At 41.8% G+C, this 17,608-nt stretch overlaps 1 protein-coding gene across 2 annotated transcripts in view; it reads left to right on the top strand.

Moving 5' to 3' along the window:
- The first annotated feature begins 7,847 nt into the window (after positions 1–7,847).
- tmem132e (transmembrane protein 132E) overlaps positions 7,848–17,608 on the top strand; it is a 427,585-nt gene continuing 417,824 nt past the window's right edge. The window contains exons 1-2 of one of the 2 annotated variants that reach the window (XM_013276475.3): positions 7,848–8,027; positions 8,239–9,600. In XM_013276475.3, the coding sequence (XP_013131929.1) occupies positions 9,540–9,600 (61 nt within the window). In that variant the 5' untranslated portion in view covers positions 7,848–8,027; positions 8,239–9,539. Of the gene's footprint in view, positions 8,028–8,238; positions 9,601–17,608 lie in introns of those variants that run through there. The other variant, XM_005458245.4, reaches the window with a different exon arrangement.

Below are 17,608 nucleotides of genomic sequence, written 5' to 3'. Positions count from 1 at the left end.
TGCACAATGTATTATGATATAATATATATATTTGAATGATGGTCTACATGGAAGAAGATGCAGGAAGAACACAAAAAGCTAAGCTGGAAATCGCCAGAACACATGTTGACAAGCCCCAATGTTTTGGGGAGAATGTCGAGACAAAACTGGAACTTTTTAGTCCACCCACATCTGCTCACTGTTTACAGAAGGAAAAATGAAGCTTTAAAGGGAAAAAAAGCACCGTACCTACTGTGAAACATGGAGGGGGCATGTTTTTTGTTTTGGGGGCTGCTTTGCTGCATCTGGCACAGAGAACCCTGAACCTGTGCAGGGCAGAAGTCTCAAGACTACCCAAGCATCCTGGAGTGAAACATATTGCAGAGTGTCAGAGAGCTCAGCCTGAGTCAGAGGTCACGGGTTCAAACACGCAGAAATACAAGAATGGTTGAGGAAAAAAAGGGCTATTCTTAAACGGCTCTCCATGAGCTAAGAGCTTAATCCTACCTAAAGATCTACAGGAAAATCTGAAGATTGCTGTGTTGAGACGCCACCCTGAGACAGCTTGAGCAGCTCACTGAGGAAAAGTGAGCCAAACTACATGTTTGCAAATGCAGATATCTCATTGTGAAGTACAGAGATCACTTATTGGCAATGATATTAAATTAAGAGTACCATCTTTTTGGTCCATGCTAATTCTATAAAACACTCAAGTGAATCAGTAACCAAAAGCAAAGTCTGATTTGTGTTAAATGGATTAAACAATAAGGAATGTCATTAAACTTGAAGCTGTTTAAAGTTTTTTCAGAGATAGTCACTGCGTGTCATGTTTGAATGATTATGTTTGCATTTGTGGGTCCAAATGGGAAAATTTGGGTTTTTAGCTTTTCTAGACTTCATGCAGAAATTCATATGTCAGTAAGATCATAACACCTAACACACAAAGCATTCATTTATATCTGATTTTAAGTTTTAGAAAAGATACACAGACACACACGCTTTAGGACAGCAGCCTGTTTGGCACAGTCAGACTGTGAAACAGAGGCCACGGGCTGTTGTTGACAGTGGAAACACAAAGCTGCATCAAACAGCTGCATGAGCTTAAAGCATGTTGTGAAAATGACAGTGTATTAGCCAGCACACTAGCATCAACGCCACACAGCAGTGCCCAGTAATACAAAGTAGTATTTAGGACAACAAGCTATGATATTAATCCATTTTGCTGCATCAAATCTGATGTACAAACCTGCGAACACTGACTGTTCACAGATGGAAACGTGTTAGCTACACTCTAACAGGAGGATTTGTTAGCACTTTAGATCATCTGTTAGAGAAGTAGCATTAAGAAGGAACAATAGAGGCGCAGGCTTTGATTTTGATGGTGTTTCTTTTACTACAAAACCACTTCATGTTTCTGGTTTAATAGCAGAAGTTATTCAATCCCCGGAGGGAATGCACTTATCACAAATTTCTGCAAAGTGTAAGAGTTTGAAGGAGGGGAGAAAAAAACTTTGACAATTAGTCTTTTTTTATTTAAAAAAATCTCAAAGGGTGCAGTGACAGATTGCAGAGGCAAAGAAGCTATTAACAGTCACGTCATACCTGCACCGAGCCTGCAGAAACCTTTTTCTTCTTCTGCTTTCCTGCTGGTGCAGCGGGGAAACAGTCTGCTCTCTCACCTGGCTGCCTCCTGCTACGCTGTGGCTCAGGTGTTCTAACTGGAAAATTACAAGTGACTTGATTTGTGTAATGGCTGTGATAAATTAGCTGTGTTAAGCTTTTGGGCACAGTGGTACTTGTTAGCCTCTTCCGGCAAACAGCTATTTAAAAAAAAAAAAAGAAAAGACACAGTGCTCTGCATTTTACCGAATTACAAACAAGCAACAGGAAAGAAATTAAATATGATTGGTTTGTCCACTGATTTTAATTTTACCTTGCCTGCTAGATCATTAATTACTCCACCACATAAACAGTGTCTGAAGACCTCAGTAAATACAGCGCTTTATTAGGAACCCACAAACTGAACCTACGTATTACTACAATTATCCAATCAGCCAATAATTTAGCAGCTGTGCACAAAATCCTGCAGATACAAATCGAGAGCTTCGTGTAATGTTCACATCAAACATCGGTGAAAATGTGATCTCTGCGGCTTTGACTGCGACATGATTGTTGGTGCCAGGCAGGCTTCTCTGAGTCTTCCTGAAACTGCTGAACTCCTGGGATTCACGCCCCTGAAGTTTAATCTGAGCGGTGCTAAAAACAAAAAAACAGCCAGTGAGCGGTTCTTCTGCAGAAGGAAACATCTTGTTGATGAGCGAGATCAGAGGAGAGTAGCTAAGCTGGTATGATCTAAAAGAAAGACTACAGCACCTCTGATAACGACAGCGTGAGCCGAATAAATCACCAAAGAACCAATCAGCTCCTTGATAAACAACAACATTAGAGCATAAAAGTGTGATCTATACAATGAACGTTATATAAAAGATGATTGAAGCCACTGAAGCCACAGCCTTTTTGCCAGACACCAGGTAGGGGGTGAGTTTGATTGCACTGAAGGGCCATAGTTTAAAAAATGAATGTCATGCTGCATTCAGTAACCTTGAAACTAGTGATCGAGGTCATGAACTTATCAAATGTATGTTTACTGAGGTTGTAAATCATGTTACTGGACCAGCTTTTGCAACCAGTGAGGTTAGCCCCTGCTGGTCATTTAAGAGAATATAGGCTCACGATGTCAAACTTTTGTGTACAGTTTTTGTGTAGGAAATATTATTTATGCATGTGAAAAACTCTGTGGGGAAGTGAATCATGTTTCCTCCTCATCATTAAGAGTCTGTGGGGCTGAGATAGTTGTGATGTCGACAAAGATACTTAGCCTCTGCAAATACTCCAGGTGTCCGCACCCAATTCAAATCTGAAAATAATAACAAAAACACTCCTCATAGTTTTGCACTATTAAAACATAAAAAGCCCTTTTTGCCAGCATATACTTCTACTACACATGTGCACAGTTTGACAACATCACAGCTACAATAGCTGCTCACACCAGAGTGTTAACACTATCAGCATCTCATCAGAGCGCTTAATGAATGCCATGCTACACATATGGTGTGCATATGGTCGGCCAAGAAAAATGAAACAATTTTTCCAACAGTAGCCTCTGACTGGAACGATAACAATTAAATATGCCTGCCTCCACGCGGTTGAAACATTTTGCGAACTGCTACTGTGAGCATGCGCCAGTGCAGGATTGGCTAACGAGTCCCACAGTTTGGCTCGTGATTGCTTCTTTTTGGGCTGGACAACAACCAGCAACATCTTTAATGCTTCAGAATTCAGCAGCAGATTTCTTTTCAGGATTTTCCGTAAGAGCGGAAGGGAAGGTTTAAAAGACTGTAGCGAGACCTGCCATGATGTATGGTTTGAAGATGGTGGCATCAATTAAAAGAAAAGGGCAGCAGGCAGAGCTGGAGGTGGTATTCTTGAAGATGTTAAGATTTTCACTGGGAGTGACCGGGATGGTTAGAAATGAGTATGCCAGAGTTTGGAGACAACGTTAGAGAGGAAAGGCTGAGATGGTTTAGTGGATATATTGGATAAAGGATGTTGAATATGGAGCTGCCGGCCAGGTGGAAATAAGAAGACCTCAGAGAAGATTCGTGAATGTAGTGAAAGAGGACATGCAGAGGGTTGGTGTGACGGAAGATAGGGTGGGAAGAAGGTAAATGATCTGCTGTGGTAGCCTGTAATGTACAATGCTATTAGTGTCCACTGGATGCATGTTTTTGGTGGTGCACCAAAGGCTGGTGTATGATGTTGAATGCTTATTGTGCCCCTGAAGAGAGGGAGCATGTGATTGGTTCTGTCTCTTTGTCTGAGCAGTCTAGCATTCACAATTTTCAAGATATCGTTTCCAAATTTTGCGTGACGGTCGATACCAATAACAGCTTGGGCTGATTTAATTCTGGTGAAAATCAGGTCAATGGATCTCTTATGGACCGTCTTCAAACTACAATAATATTCTAGGCCTCGGAGGACATGAGTACTTGGGTTGGCTAAGCATTTGACCTTGACCTCCATTGTTGATCTTGAAAAAAAATGTCATGAAACCATATTGAGTAATATATCATATGAAAGGGCCTGGAGAGAACTGCACAACACATATTTTATTTTTTCCAATATGACGCCCTATGACTATAGCCCTTGCCCTTCGGGGGAAGTTGCACTCTGAATGGTCTTGTTATATACGTGTGATTGTCATTAGATTCAGGGGAAAAAGAGCATCAGATTTTTAAATAATTGGCTCTAACTTTCTGATGAAAGCGCTGTACTGAAACATGGTACCATACTGTGATGCGAACCAATAAACAAGTCAAATATGAACATTTTGTGCTGGCTCACTTGGATGTTGGTGATGTGTTTTACATTCCTTGGAGTGCATTATTTGAGATGCACAACATGCTCTGCCTTTGAGGCTTATGGGCACTAACAGAAGACCACATTGTGTTGCAGTCCTGTCAGCCAAGAGCAACAATCAGAGGCACAGACTCACCAGATCGGGTTGGTGAATGGAAAAAACATAGCCTGGTCTGGTGAATCTGATTTTTGCAGATGGTAGGTCAGAATTCAGTGTCAACAGCATGAAACCCAGCAGGACATAATGATGTCTGGGATAGATTTTTTGGCACATTTGGGTCCCTTTTCCTGATCAGCATGAATCCTGATCAATCATGGCTTTAATACCACAGTCTGTCTAAGTATTGTTGCTGGCCATGTGCATCTCTTCATGGCCACATTTTACCCTCTCCTAATGGCTTCTTACAGCATGATAATGCAGCATGTCACAAAGCATAAGCCAGCGCAATCTGGTTTCATATGCATGACAGTGAGTTCAGTGTACTTTAGTGGCCTCCCCAGTCATCCGATCTAAATCCAGTCGAAATCCTTTGGGATGTGGTAGAACGAAAGATTGGCAGCATGAATGTGCAGCTGACAAATCTGCAGAAATTATTTAATGCATTCATGTCAGGATGGAGCAGAAACTCAAAGAGTTTGATACAACGTCTTGTGAAGTCAATGCCATGAAAATCTGAGGCTATTTTAAAAGCAAAGTTGGACCCTAGAGAAAGTGCTTCATTGAGCTCTTTGTGCCCAGCACCAAACAGAAAGCCAGCACAATAGAAACATCTTCCAAAAGCTTGAACATTACCAACATCACATGTTACTAGTTTCAGGGCCTAACGCTGTGTGCGCTCAGTTTCCCGGCTTTGTTCTTCCTCACAAACAAACAGCAATCTAATATTTACAAAAAAAGACAAAGAGGAGGCGAAAGACATGCAGTCATTTTGTTTCTTAATATATATTAAAAAAAACTTAGAACATGCAGATATTAAAGTGGAGCAGTACAGAGATTAAAGCACACAAAAAAGAGATCGATGGAACAAAAGGTCCCAAAAAGGGGAAATGGCACATGTGTTGATGATGAACTAACCACTTGTAACATTTCCAAACAAATCAGTCAAATACTATATAATATTGTTGTAAATAGCATATAATTGGAAATACAGCTTTTCTGTCTCTTTTATAGGAAGTTATCATGTGAGCAAATGGGAAATGTGAGTCCTGGCTTATTGTCTTGTGTAGCGACATGTCATAAAATTGGCAGTAAAACCAATAATCAGTTTTAAAATCTACTGAGAGCAGTCTTCCTCCCTCACACACTTTAAATAATCTCCCTGTCGTGTGTGAGTCAAGCTGCTGCGGGACAATTACGTGTCTCAGAACGTAACATTATGTATGATTATCCTTGCGGTGTAACCTCTAAAAAAAATATTACATTTTTATCCAACTAAATTGTTTTCCCTCTTGCATGCAAGAGGTGATGTGCTCTCTGAGTAGATTACATTCAGGTGAACAAAGTGCACAGCTCTCATATCAGAGAGAGAAAGAGACCAGGGTTCACTACTGCAGCCCTGCATGTGTGACGGTGAACTTTAAGCAGCTAAAGTAGGTTTACTAAAGAAGGAAAACAAAGGGAAACAAAGTGTTATAAAGTCGCTGCACATGTTTTCCATTTAAAATCACACCTTGTTTTATTTTAGAATGAATCTTAAAGTTTCATTGTGTGCTTTAAAAGTTTGAAGGTCTCTCAGATCGGTGGAGCAGTCGCTCCTTGTTGTCCTCATGTTGAGACTCGTATTAGGCTGAACCAAGAGCTGAGGTTTTTTAATCAGGTTTAAAAACACACCAGAGCTTATAATCAGTTTTAGTCATTTTTAAAAAAAAATTTAATTGACTTTTCATTTCTTTTTGCCCATTTAATTTCTGTTTTTCCACATTTTACTTTTATGTAGTATGTCTTTAATTTGTTAACACATTTAATGTTTTTTTTTTTATTTTATTGCTGTCTTTAAACTGGAAAGCACTTTAGTCAACTAATTATGTTGATTTTAAAAGTGCTCTATAAATAAAGGGGATTGGATTGTTTAGCAACTGGCTAATGCCTAAAATGAAAATATCAAACCACATGCTCCTGAATTCGATGTGAAGTAGCACAGATATTGCATAACAAGCAATAAAAAAAAGACTCCATATTTAAATGAGGTACAAGTACAGCATGAAACAGATGATGGTCAGCCTGAGACTTTACTTCAGTGTGGAATTGCAGACGTGGTTTGTGTCTTCATTTCATCTTTCTTATAGTCTTTGTTAGTAAGACGCCTGTAAAACTGATAAAGATTGAGATTTCTGCGGCACTTAAATGAACTATTTTGACAGCCACTCGGGGCGATGCAGCAGTTATGGCCCTTCTATGTGGACTTCTTCCTGTGCTTGTGTGAGTTTCCTCCAGTTACTCTGGCTTCCTCCCACATTCCAAAGACAAACATGCTCGATTAACTGCTGGCTTTAAATTGGCTGTAGGTGCTGATGGGAGAGCGTGTAGTTGTCTGAGCCTTAAGGAAATGGATGGACGGTGGGAGAACTGCTCCTATTATCCATTCTGATGGAAAATACAGCAAAAACAAGTGATTCCCTTATTATCTTCAATTTTTTTGAACACTTAGCAAAACCATCCAAAGGGCCGGACTGCCACCTTTAGTAGACTGGTTCTGACCAGCTTGTTTGACACCTCCTGCCTAGACTTAAGTTTAATAGTGTTTTAGCCTCTGTTAGAGGAGATTCTGTTATATTATGTCAGATTTTGGAGTAAAGACAATCGGTCAGTATTAATGTGTTTGCAGCTGAACAACCTCATTAAGTTGAAACAAATCCAGTCTGTTTTCTGCAAAACTGCGACTCCGTTGCATAGATAGTAGCAGAATTTCTACTTGATGCAACAGAACCTTCCATTGCAAACCACTCACCGTGACAAGTGTCATAGGTGGGAGTCCCACTTAAAGATACTGTGTGAACCAGGTGAATTAAACTGTGAATGAGTTCATTGTTATTGGGTGCACCTGTGTGTCTGGTGTCAGCGTTTTAGCTGTGAGAAGGCTCCAAAATATGACATTAAAATCAAATAAAAGGTCACACAGTCATTAGCACAGAAATCTACCGTGATGTAAGCCTGCAGGCAGGGGGTGAAGCAGAATCCACGCAGAAACAAAAGCTCAAAGTGAGGCCATGACTAGGCAGGAGTGAGGACGGCTCTTTCTTCGGGAGGATACTTTCCCCTTCGGATGAAGAGGAGGAGTGTGGAGACACTCACGTGATTAATTTTCGTCTGCGATACCAGATTTGAACAAAGTCAAGTTCACTACGCCTAACGTGGCCCACACCGGAAGTGTTCAGTGTGGCGTTTTAAGATAAAAGGCAAGAGGATAACGTGTAGGAGCGACTAACTGAACGCTGAGACTAAACTACATCCCACGGGTCGACCTGGAAAACACGCGTGTATCTAAAGCCCCAAAATACGCGTGTTTCCATTTAATTCCGTTTGAAACTGGGTTTAATTGTGACACATTCACCTGCTCTTAGGTGAGGTGAGGATTGGCAGGGGTGACACTCTAGTTAACAGCTTCTGCCCTGTCACCGGTTTCATTTCGGTATGAACTCTTTCATTCTCTATATTCGTTCAGCGTCATTAAAAAAGGGGTTTGACGTTTTTAAGGGTTAAATGATGTCATCACTGTATTGCCAAAGTTGATCATATTTGGTGCATTTTTATTAGGCCACTGGAAATGATTAATAAGACTCGATTTAGCAGATCGCTTAAAATAAGAATTAAACGTGGGCTAATTTATTTTATTTTGAAAGAAACTTCCGGACACGTCTTCTACCCCACAGCGGGCTTGATGACCGGGAGCTGCGACTCTGGACATTTTAGGGTGAGCACGTTTAGTTTGAAGCGGACTTAAAATCCCGGAGCGGGGCTGCTGAGGGGAGGACAGCGGGCACAGCAGCTGCTTCCGCCGGAGGAACACCTGAGAAAAGTGCGCTCAAGCCGGGTGACAAATTACACACCAAACTGGAGACTTCTTCGGACTTGGCTCTGTTTCAGACTCCCGGTAAGCGGCACCGACGATGCTCCGCTCAGGCTCTCGGTCTTAACATCACAAAGTAACTCGTTTTTTAAAAAGTGTCAGCTTTCTGGATATTTGTGCCCTTCTTTTTTTTAAAAAAATCAGCGGACGCGTGAATGATTCCCGTCGCATCGCGCTGCGGTAGGTGAACTACTGGAAACGTGAGGGAGCTGGAGCGGGAGGGGAGGGTGGAAAGCGGGTCTTTGCGGCCAACTCGGACCTTTTCGGCTTGATTACAGCTGTAATTTCACCTTCCACGGCTCAGAATGCATTCCCACCTTTTTCTCTCGGCTGTGGACGTTTAATAACAGCAGAAGAAGTCTGTGTCAGCTGAGCCAGAACGGTGCGGATCCGTCGGATACCTCTTTTATGTTGTTTTCCTCCCCCTCTCTCCACTGTTTCCATGATTTGCGCAAAGAATTTCATGTTTGAATTTTTAATTGGAGAATGACTAACCTCACAGGGACACTCTGCTGCTCTTTCCCTGCCGTCTGTTGCTCGGACAAGTCTGATCCTTTTTGGAGAACGCGTGCAGCATCCCCGTGGTTCAAGCCAGGGCGCGCGTCACCTCTCCACTGATGTCCATTGATTTATAATAATTTTTTTTGTGGGGGGCCATTTATCGAGTGTCGCGCAAGGACTCGTGTCCGTTTGTGGAACACAGTTTTTTCCCTCCCTGCTGCCCGGGTTGGATCAGGATAGTTGGAACTTTTTGCTCTCTGATGTGGGGGAAACGCTCTGCGTTGCCTGGAGAAGACGCGGTTTTGCCGTGCCTTAGGTTCGCTGCTCGCAAAGACTCTGAGAAGACTGGCCAGTAACATTTCTGCTTCTGAAGACCTCCAAATTACATCGGACTCACTGCCGCTCAGATACTCGTGCAGTTGCATTTCTGTCTATTGCGCATTATCCAACTTAAGACCCTCGAAGAACTGCAACAGCGTCGTGTGGAGGCTAACACCTGCAGAGAGGTTTATTTACCCTCAATCGGCTACTGCAACAGCTGGGATTTAACATCCTCCTGCAGGGATTTCTACCATGTCAGGTGTACGGGATTTCAGATGGACTCTCTTCATCTGTGTGGCGGCGCTTTCATGTGGTGAGTACCCCTTCTACCTCCTCCCCTCCTATCCTGCCCCCCCCCTCAAAACGCACACCCGCCAACAGGGTTCCAGGATCATAATCATGTTGCATAGAAAGCAATGGCCCTAAATTTCTGAAACATGCCACTGCAGAGGCAGTTGCTCTTGTTGATGATTATTATTATTATTATTATTGTTATTATATATTATTTTTATTTTTTAAATGACTACCCCCCCCCCCAAAAAAAAAAAACAAAACAAAAAAACAAAACACACACACCCTCACCACCAAATACAAACAGTCATACTCCTGTTACACATTTCTGAAGAAATTCAACAGTGGCTTCACTTCTGGTCTGTTTTTCCCTCTTAGGTAACTCTTTTTTTTTTTTTTTTCCAGAGGAGAATGGCAGGCACACCATCAAACCAGATACTTTGATTGGAATAAAAAAGCACTGCGGATGTAATTAACTCTCATGATCATCACAGTCAGAAAAGCATGAAAAAAGCCACACTTCAAACGCTATAGAGAGCTGAGAAAAAGGCTAAAATACCCACTCAACATCAGGTTAGAGTTGCTTGTGCTCGAGGACTCGCAACATATTGGAGAAGTGATTTCATCTGCTGCTCGTGCTCAAAGTCACGGTGTGTTACACAGCCGATACACATACAGTGTGTTCTACATGTGCTGATGAAATCTAAATCAAACATCCTCAAAGATGATTTCCTGACATGTCCCAGTGATCTAGTTGGACTCCAAAACACTAATCCTCCTTTAATATCCAACTCTTTATTTTTTATTGATGCAGCAGCAGCAGGGGTGCAGGACTGTTTCCAGCAGTAAGCAAAGTGTGACATTGCAATGCGTGGATTAAGTGTGTTGCTGGGAGGCAACCCCAGGACGAGCAACTTGCAGTGCAGTTTCTGTTTATTCATTTGCAGGCATATTTAAAAGGTGCTTATATTTAGACCCAGATTAGGACTCTTCTGTGCTTCAGCCCAGTAAGCCGAATGGAGACGGAGTGCAGTTTTCCTTCCATGTTCAGTGCGTAACCACCTCTTGCATCCTTTCAGACATCTTGCACAGTATCTCCCCTCTCCTACTCATTTTCACCAAGTCTTGCCTCAGTTTCATTACCACACAAAAGAAACGCCTACGTGTGCACTAAAGCATATATTCTCCTTGATGGCTTCACCAAGGCTGTAAAGCCAGCGTGCTCTATGCTGCAATAGCGTGCCTACACAAATCCCACTAACGCCTGTGGTCAGCGTTGCTTAGTGCAGGGGTGGGGAGGGTGCCCACCTTCCTGAACAATAAAGGCGCTGCTGTTGAAAGCAAGTGCAGGGACAGATTTGGCGCGTGGCCGGCTGCCCCCTAAGGATGGTTTCAGAGGCTCTTGGCCTCGGAGACGTCAAGTTGCTCTCACACTTGCACACGGAAGCCTTCCTCCTGCGCTCATCCCGGCACTTTAAACCTCTCCCTCCTTGTCACTCTCATGCTAAATAAACAATTTTGTAAGAATACCTCAAGAGAAATGCAATAGACCTGCTGGATGAAGAGCTAAGCAGGCAAATCCCCAGGTGTGAAAAAGCAATATCATGGACTTTAAGACCGCTCTGGGGAAAATCCAGTGCTGTAATGAATCTATTATTTCTCATTCTTCTCACCTTGAATTTGTATTTTCATATATATTGGCTGGCACACAGTGTTGTAAACACGCTAAAGATTATTTCCCCCTTTGCAGTTGATGGAATAAAGCCCTCACTAGGATATTTTTTTCTTCTTTCGTTTTGAGATGCCGTTATGATTGTTCAGTTGTTTTCCTTCACCGTACCCCCTCCTCAGGAAGGTCAGAGGTCATGTGCCGAGCAGCATTCCCAGAGCTGATAGGGATTAAGGGTTTTCAAGGACACTTGAGCTAGGCATGTTCACTGATAAGAGCTGTTCAAATAAAGTTTTCTGGCTACTTCTTGTGAAATGGTACGTTCCGGTGAAATAATAGGGCATCAGAATTGAGGTCTAATCTAGGGCAGGGTGGTGTTTGAAGTGCTTTTGTAGGCATTGTTTCTCCAAGATTGACTTCTTTTTTTTATTAGTGGGTGGGCTATGGGGATGCGAGGATGACAATGTCAGTGCTTTTAGCTGTCAGCTTCTGTCTTTCTTTTAAGTCTGATCTGAAAGAGTCGTTATCCTCTGTCATTGTAGACAGATTAGCAATTGTGAAGCTCTTATTGCACTTCCAGTAAAGTCAGGAGGCTTCTTTCGGTAAATTGCAAAAAGTAAAATTATCTTTTATGGAAGAAAGTAAAATTTGGCTTAGTGTGCAGGGAGAGGCTTTGCATATGGAGAAGAGAGGAAACTAATGCAACCATAACACAACTAAGCAAAAGTACTACAATAACACATACTGAAGAAAAACCCAACAAAAACCCAACCTATGAGGACTCTGGTGACAGTGGGAAGGAAAAACTCCCCTTTAACAGGAAGAAACCTCCAGGATGCTACATACAGATTTCACATTTGTTAGGTTTGGGGAAAAAAAAAAAAAGTTTGATACTTAACACATTTAAATGATATACCATGGAGCTCCACCCACATACATGTTTTCTAACATAGCAGTGAATCAGGGGAAATATTTATACAGTTTCTTTGGAGGCAACTGCTGATTATTTTCTTAACTGTTTAATTTTTGAAATCGCAAAAAATCGCTAAAAAGCAATCTTGAGCAAATGTTTCTATTGATTCTCGAATTGACTTCTTCCTTTGCTGAAACAGAGCTGTGGCAGTGTATTATACATTTAGCTGGTGTTTAGGCAGTTATCTACTATGTTAATTGATCCTGAGACCTGGATGGCTTACCACCTGGACTGAACAGCTTTCTGGATGAAATCCAAAAAGACTGTGGTGAACTCGGATAAGTGGGTAGAATAGATGGTGACTAGCTGTTACATTAAACGTGCCACTGATTACTCGGGGCTACGTCTGCAGTCAGCAGCATAGCGTGGATGTGGGAGCACTGTTTGCCCAGTCATAGTTTGGATGTTGCTGGCAGCGTTCCCAGCACCAGCCTATCTCTGAGAGTAGACACTGGACAGAGAGCAGACAAAGCGGCAGTGTGACACACCAGCTCTCATGTTCCAGCCTAATTGATTTACATGTGTTGAAATGAAGCCTTTTTTTGCTCTGTTGCTGTGTTTGAAGAGGTTTCCTGTTTTCCATCCCTTTGTGTGGAAAAACGCAGACATGCATGCAGGAGGTGCATATCCATAGCCATTAACACTCTGTGACTGCAAATGAGTCAGCGGCGCTGTTTAGTTATTCTGTTTTTGCTCCCATCGAGGTGATGTTGAATTGTTTGTGTACCTGTCACTTTTTACACGTCTGCATCCATGAAGCATATGGTTTATATATTTTTATTATTATTATTTTTTAATGGCGTTTGCCGTCAGCATTAGATGATGGTAATGGTAAATCCATGTGGAGCATGGCACAGTTTAATACTTTTTTTTTTTTTTTTTTTTCATTTCAATGACAGTTGGGCTCGAGGCTAAAACCAATCTGTGCACTCGGAACAGCAGGGCAGCCAACTAACAATAAGCGAAGCTGTTACTGGAAAGACGGCTCCTTGGTTTACTTGCAGTCTCGTTCCATAATTACAGTCGCAGGTTTTTGCAGGTGGGCATGTCATTCAGTTAAAATTGATTTTTCTGCATTTAATTGTTGGAACAAGCCAAAACTGGATTTCTCTGAATTGTAAATAGATTAAAAAACAAAAAGCAAACAAAATCTTCGAAACCCAGCTATGCTTGAATCGTTTCGATTTTCTGAGCTGTGTTTTCCAAGCTCTTGTTTCTGAGGCGTTGTGGAGTGTGCAGTGGCTGTTGTGAATTCTAAGGACGTTGTCCTCTATCAGCAGTGAAATGGACCTTTTATGAAGGACTGGCTCTCCCAGATGTAGTGGGATGTGCAAGACCTTTACCAAGGGCTTCAGGGTTTGTGGGCACTTACTGCAGGGAAAAAAGTAGTGCATTTGTATGCTATACATTAACCCATTTGTGTCAGACCTTCTTTGAACTTTTAAATGGTTGAATCTGATGAACGTACTTGTTTCTTTTGCTAAGGGTAAATTCCTCAATTTTTTTTTTTTTTTTGGTGTTCAGTTTTCCCTCGAGTCCATTTTCTATCCGCAAAAAGCCAAGTTTTCTGAAAATGAATAGCATACATGCATCATATACACACTACACATATAAAACATGGTTTATGATAACATATTTGTGTCCAGGTATTTGCTCACGTAAAGGGGTAGGCAACCAACACAAATATGCTAGCATGCAGCTTTCCAACAGCACATAGTAGGTGTGGGTGACACGTTAATGTACAAAGAATACAGCTTTAGAAGCCCAGACAGAAGCTCCAGTGGACACTACATATAATATTTGGCTTTTTAGCCTTTATTGAGACAGGATTGTAGAAAGAAGACAGGAAAGCACTGCAAACATACTCGACACAGGTTCAAACCGAGACCTCTACAACAGTTTTATGTATATAGGTCACCTGCTCAACCCAGTGAGCTAAACCAGCCCCCCTTTTTTGTTTTCATAACTCTTTCACTTAAGCTCTGTGTGCATCATGACCTCTCTCCACAATTGGTTGATGGACCAACAGCAGCACAAGCAAGAGTCGACTAGACTGGTTGTTTGGGACACTGCCCCCCCGGTGACGTTAAACAGCTGCAACACTGGAGAGCTGTGCGTAGGACCACTGACTGACCATGTCGGAGCCTTGAGAAAGCGACCCTACTGCTCACTTGATCTCTAACCTCAGTAAAAACTTTCCTAATGAGTTTATGGCCTTAGTTGTTAGGTTCAAGTCTTAGTTATTACAGCCTGACCTCTGTTTTGTAACATCTGGGTGTGCTTTAGGGTGCGACTACTTTGCGATTACCAAGGCACTGTTGGATGAGCAGTGCCTTAAGTTTCTTAAGCATCTTAAGTTTCTTTGTCAAATCCACCTCTCACGCTTGAGAACCAATGATTGATGACGTAGTAAGTACATCCAGCCTTTATAAACAGTCTGTATCAATGGTTGTTTGTCCTTGAGCTGAACATTTTAGTTTTTTGATGTTTTTGCATATCTTTGCAGACATTTGGATACAAGACTTTCCCCCGCTTACTTAAATCTCACAGCATCCAGAGTCCAAAAAAAATCCTTCTGTCTAAAATAGTTTGTGTATCGTGAGACAACGTTAACTGTTTTCCAATCCATAAATGCAGCCCATCTGTTTTTTCTTTATTAAGCATTGCTGTGTGAAAGATGTTTTTTCTTTTTCTTGATTCAATTTGAAAAAGAAAAAAAAAAAATAATTAAAGGGAAATTTCTGTCAGAAATCATCCACCACCTGCTTGGCTTGATGTATGATTCGAGTCCAACGAGGACGTATAGAATAATTGGACCGCACGAGGCAATTATTCATTTGAAGTGTCAGGTGATCACTGTCGTATTGTGTGCACGTGTAGATACAGATCAGGTAGCACTCCAGTTCTTTTATTTTTCCAGAAATTCTAAACTTTGCACCAGACAAAGGCCACATAAAATTTACCCATGACATTTACTCAGAGTGTCTTTGTAACCACAAGCAATTTAATATTTCCCTGCAGGACAGATGGGGATACGAGCACTTGCATGAACATCTTCCAGCTCTCTTTTTATACTCAGCAGGGAAGCAATCAGTCTTCTGCATTAGGCGATCACATATGTTTGGTCTGAAACGAGTTCTTGTGCACTGCGCCTCGTGCGCATCTCCACGATTCTGCAGTGTCTTTGATTTAAAATGGCTTGCTTTGCTGCCCGTGCTATTGTGAGTCACGCTTGGCAAAATGTTACCACCTCGATTTTTACATTTCCTTGCAGAGATGGATTGAGATGCACAGCGATAGATCTTGTCACCGCAAAGGAGGAATGGCCACTTCTTGGACACCCTCTGGGAAAGATGTTAGCCCTGCCACCAGCTGCGCTTTACTTAACACCTTTATCCGGTTTTATTGTCTAGATATGATGGCACCCACTGTGACATGCTCCTTCTGTGGTGTTACAGGGGTATAATCATTTTCCTCTAATTCTGGTCGTCTTGACACGGCAATATAGCTCACATTTAATAAGTTGTGTCCCCTGACACGGTGAAAGAGAATGAGCTTTCTGAATGAAGAAAAGGTTACACTGAAAGTGGTCCCTTTAATTTCTCTAAGAGGACTACATGGAATACAGATTTGAACAGAAATGGTAAGTCGCACCATGTCCACATGTGGCACATAACATATGTTCACAAGAGAGGGTCAGACCTCCCCCTGTTGTACAGTGTTTGATGCCTTGCAGCCAGGATTGTACAACCTCACAGGAGGACTAGAGAAGGCATAACACTCCTTATAGCTCTCCTCATCAGGCTGCGAGCTTTTGTGTGCTGGGAAACGGATGATCAGTCACACTTATAAGGCAACAGTCATCAAATTAGCTTGTCCTAGATTACCTTATCAAGCAGAAACCCTGAGTTTTTTGTTTTGTTTTTCTTACTTTGTTTTAGGTTTAGTTAATGTTGCTGTGTTGGTGAGCGTTAAATGAATGCAGATGCACAACCGACACAAAAGTATTACACTGTATAGAGTTTACAAGCTGAATTTTGACTGCCGTTCTGTCTGCAGTTTTCCCAAATAGGCGAATATTGTTATCGACCAACTTATTATTATCGACCAACGCCGTTTTCTTTTGAGGTAAACTAGTCTAAATAATTGCACTAAAGTATAATATTGATGGTCTGATCGCCTGACTGCTGGTGTGTCTTAGCCTGTAGGACACTGCTGTAGTGATTCAGTTTTCTCAGATCCCAGCAGTGCTCCCCTAGAAACCAAAGGGAAAAAATGTAATCAGAAAAAAGGTCCTTCCTCCCTCCCTCGTGGAGCTGAACCAAACAGAGGAGAGACAGGTGAAGGTATTTGAGTTGAACTCACTGGCTGACTTGAAGTGTGATAAAAGTATTTTTCATCCACCTGAAATTAGAGGGGAGACTGACTCTGCTCTGTTGTTTCTTTGAGTACTCACACAGATAAGTACCATTGTCCCCGTCCCCCCCCCATCCCGTGCCCTACTGTGTCGCTGCTCCTGCAGCAGATGTTTGAGACATGGATTCATTAAATGTTCATCTGAAAAGGTCCACAATATTTCTTGCGTGCTGTACACTTATGACTGCTTTATACTAAAAGCTTACTGCATGCCCAATAAATCATGGATCTTATTACTGTATTTTTCAGACTATAAGGCGCACTTAAAATCCTTTAATTTTCTCAAAAATCAACAGTGCGCCTTATAATCCGGCGGATTGGTTGTGGTTGTGCTTTCTGACCTCAAATGGATTTTATGTGGTACACGGCGCTCAGAAATCTGTGAAAAAATTATTTTAGTACGACTTTGGTAAGCTACGACGCCACACCTCTTGATGGATTGTCGGAGCATTACGGCTACCGTAGTCAGGAGCCTCACGGAGGAATCTGGGTCCAAAACTCCGTCCACTTCAGGTCCCAAAGTCAAACAAACACTGCGGCATCACTGAGAGTTAAAAACTGTCTAAAGTCTTTCATCTTTAATAAAATAATCAGTGTTGCTGCTTTACCAGGTGTAACAATTAACTTTAACATCCAGGCATCCATGAAAACAGAATTTATTACATTTACCGGAGTTAGAAGTTAGCAGGAAGTTAGCTCGCTAGTTTCCCCCCCAAACATGATACACCATGTTCTGACTGAGAGATTTCTAAAAAAATTCAAACGTACAGCTCTGCTATCACTTCCAACATAAATGAAGACAGAAAACGAAACAGCAGTGACGTTTGTAGGGTTACTGAAGTTGGGCTAGCTGGTATATAATGATGAGCTACGTGATTGCTAGCAACACAGCTGTTAGCATAACATAAACACAGTGAAGCTGGAGGATGAATGCTAACTTTTTTTCCACTTAATAAAAGTTAACATGAAGGT

This window comes from Oreochromis niloticus, linkage group LG10, assembly GCF_001858045.2.
Source record: "Oreochromis niloticus isolate F11D_XX linkage group LG10, O_niloticus_UMD_NMBU, whole genome shotgun sequence".
NCBI lineage: Eukaryota > Metazoa > Chordata > Actinopteri > Cichliformes > Cichlidae > Oreochromis > Oreochromis niloticus.
The sequence above is the reverse complement of the archived record's forward strand: the minus strand, read 5'-3'. Positions and strand labels throughout refer to the sequence as shown.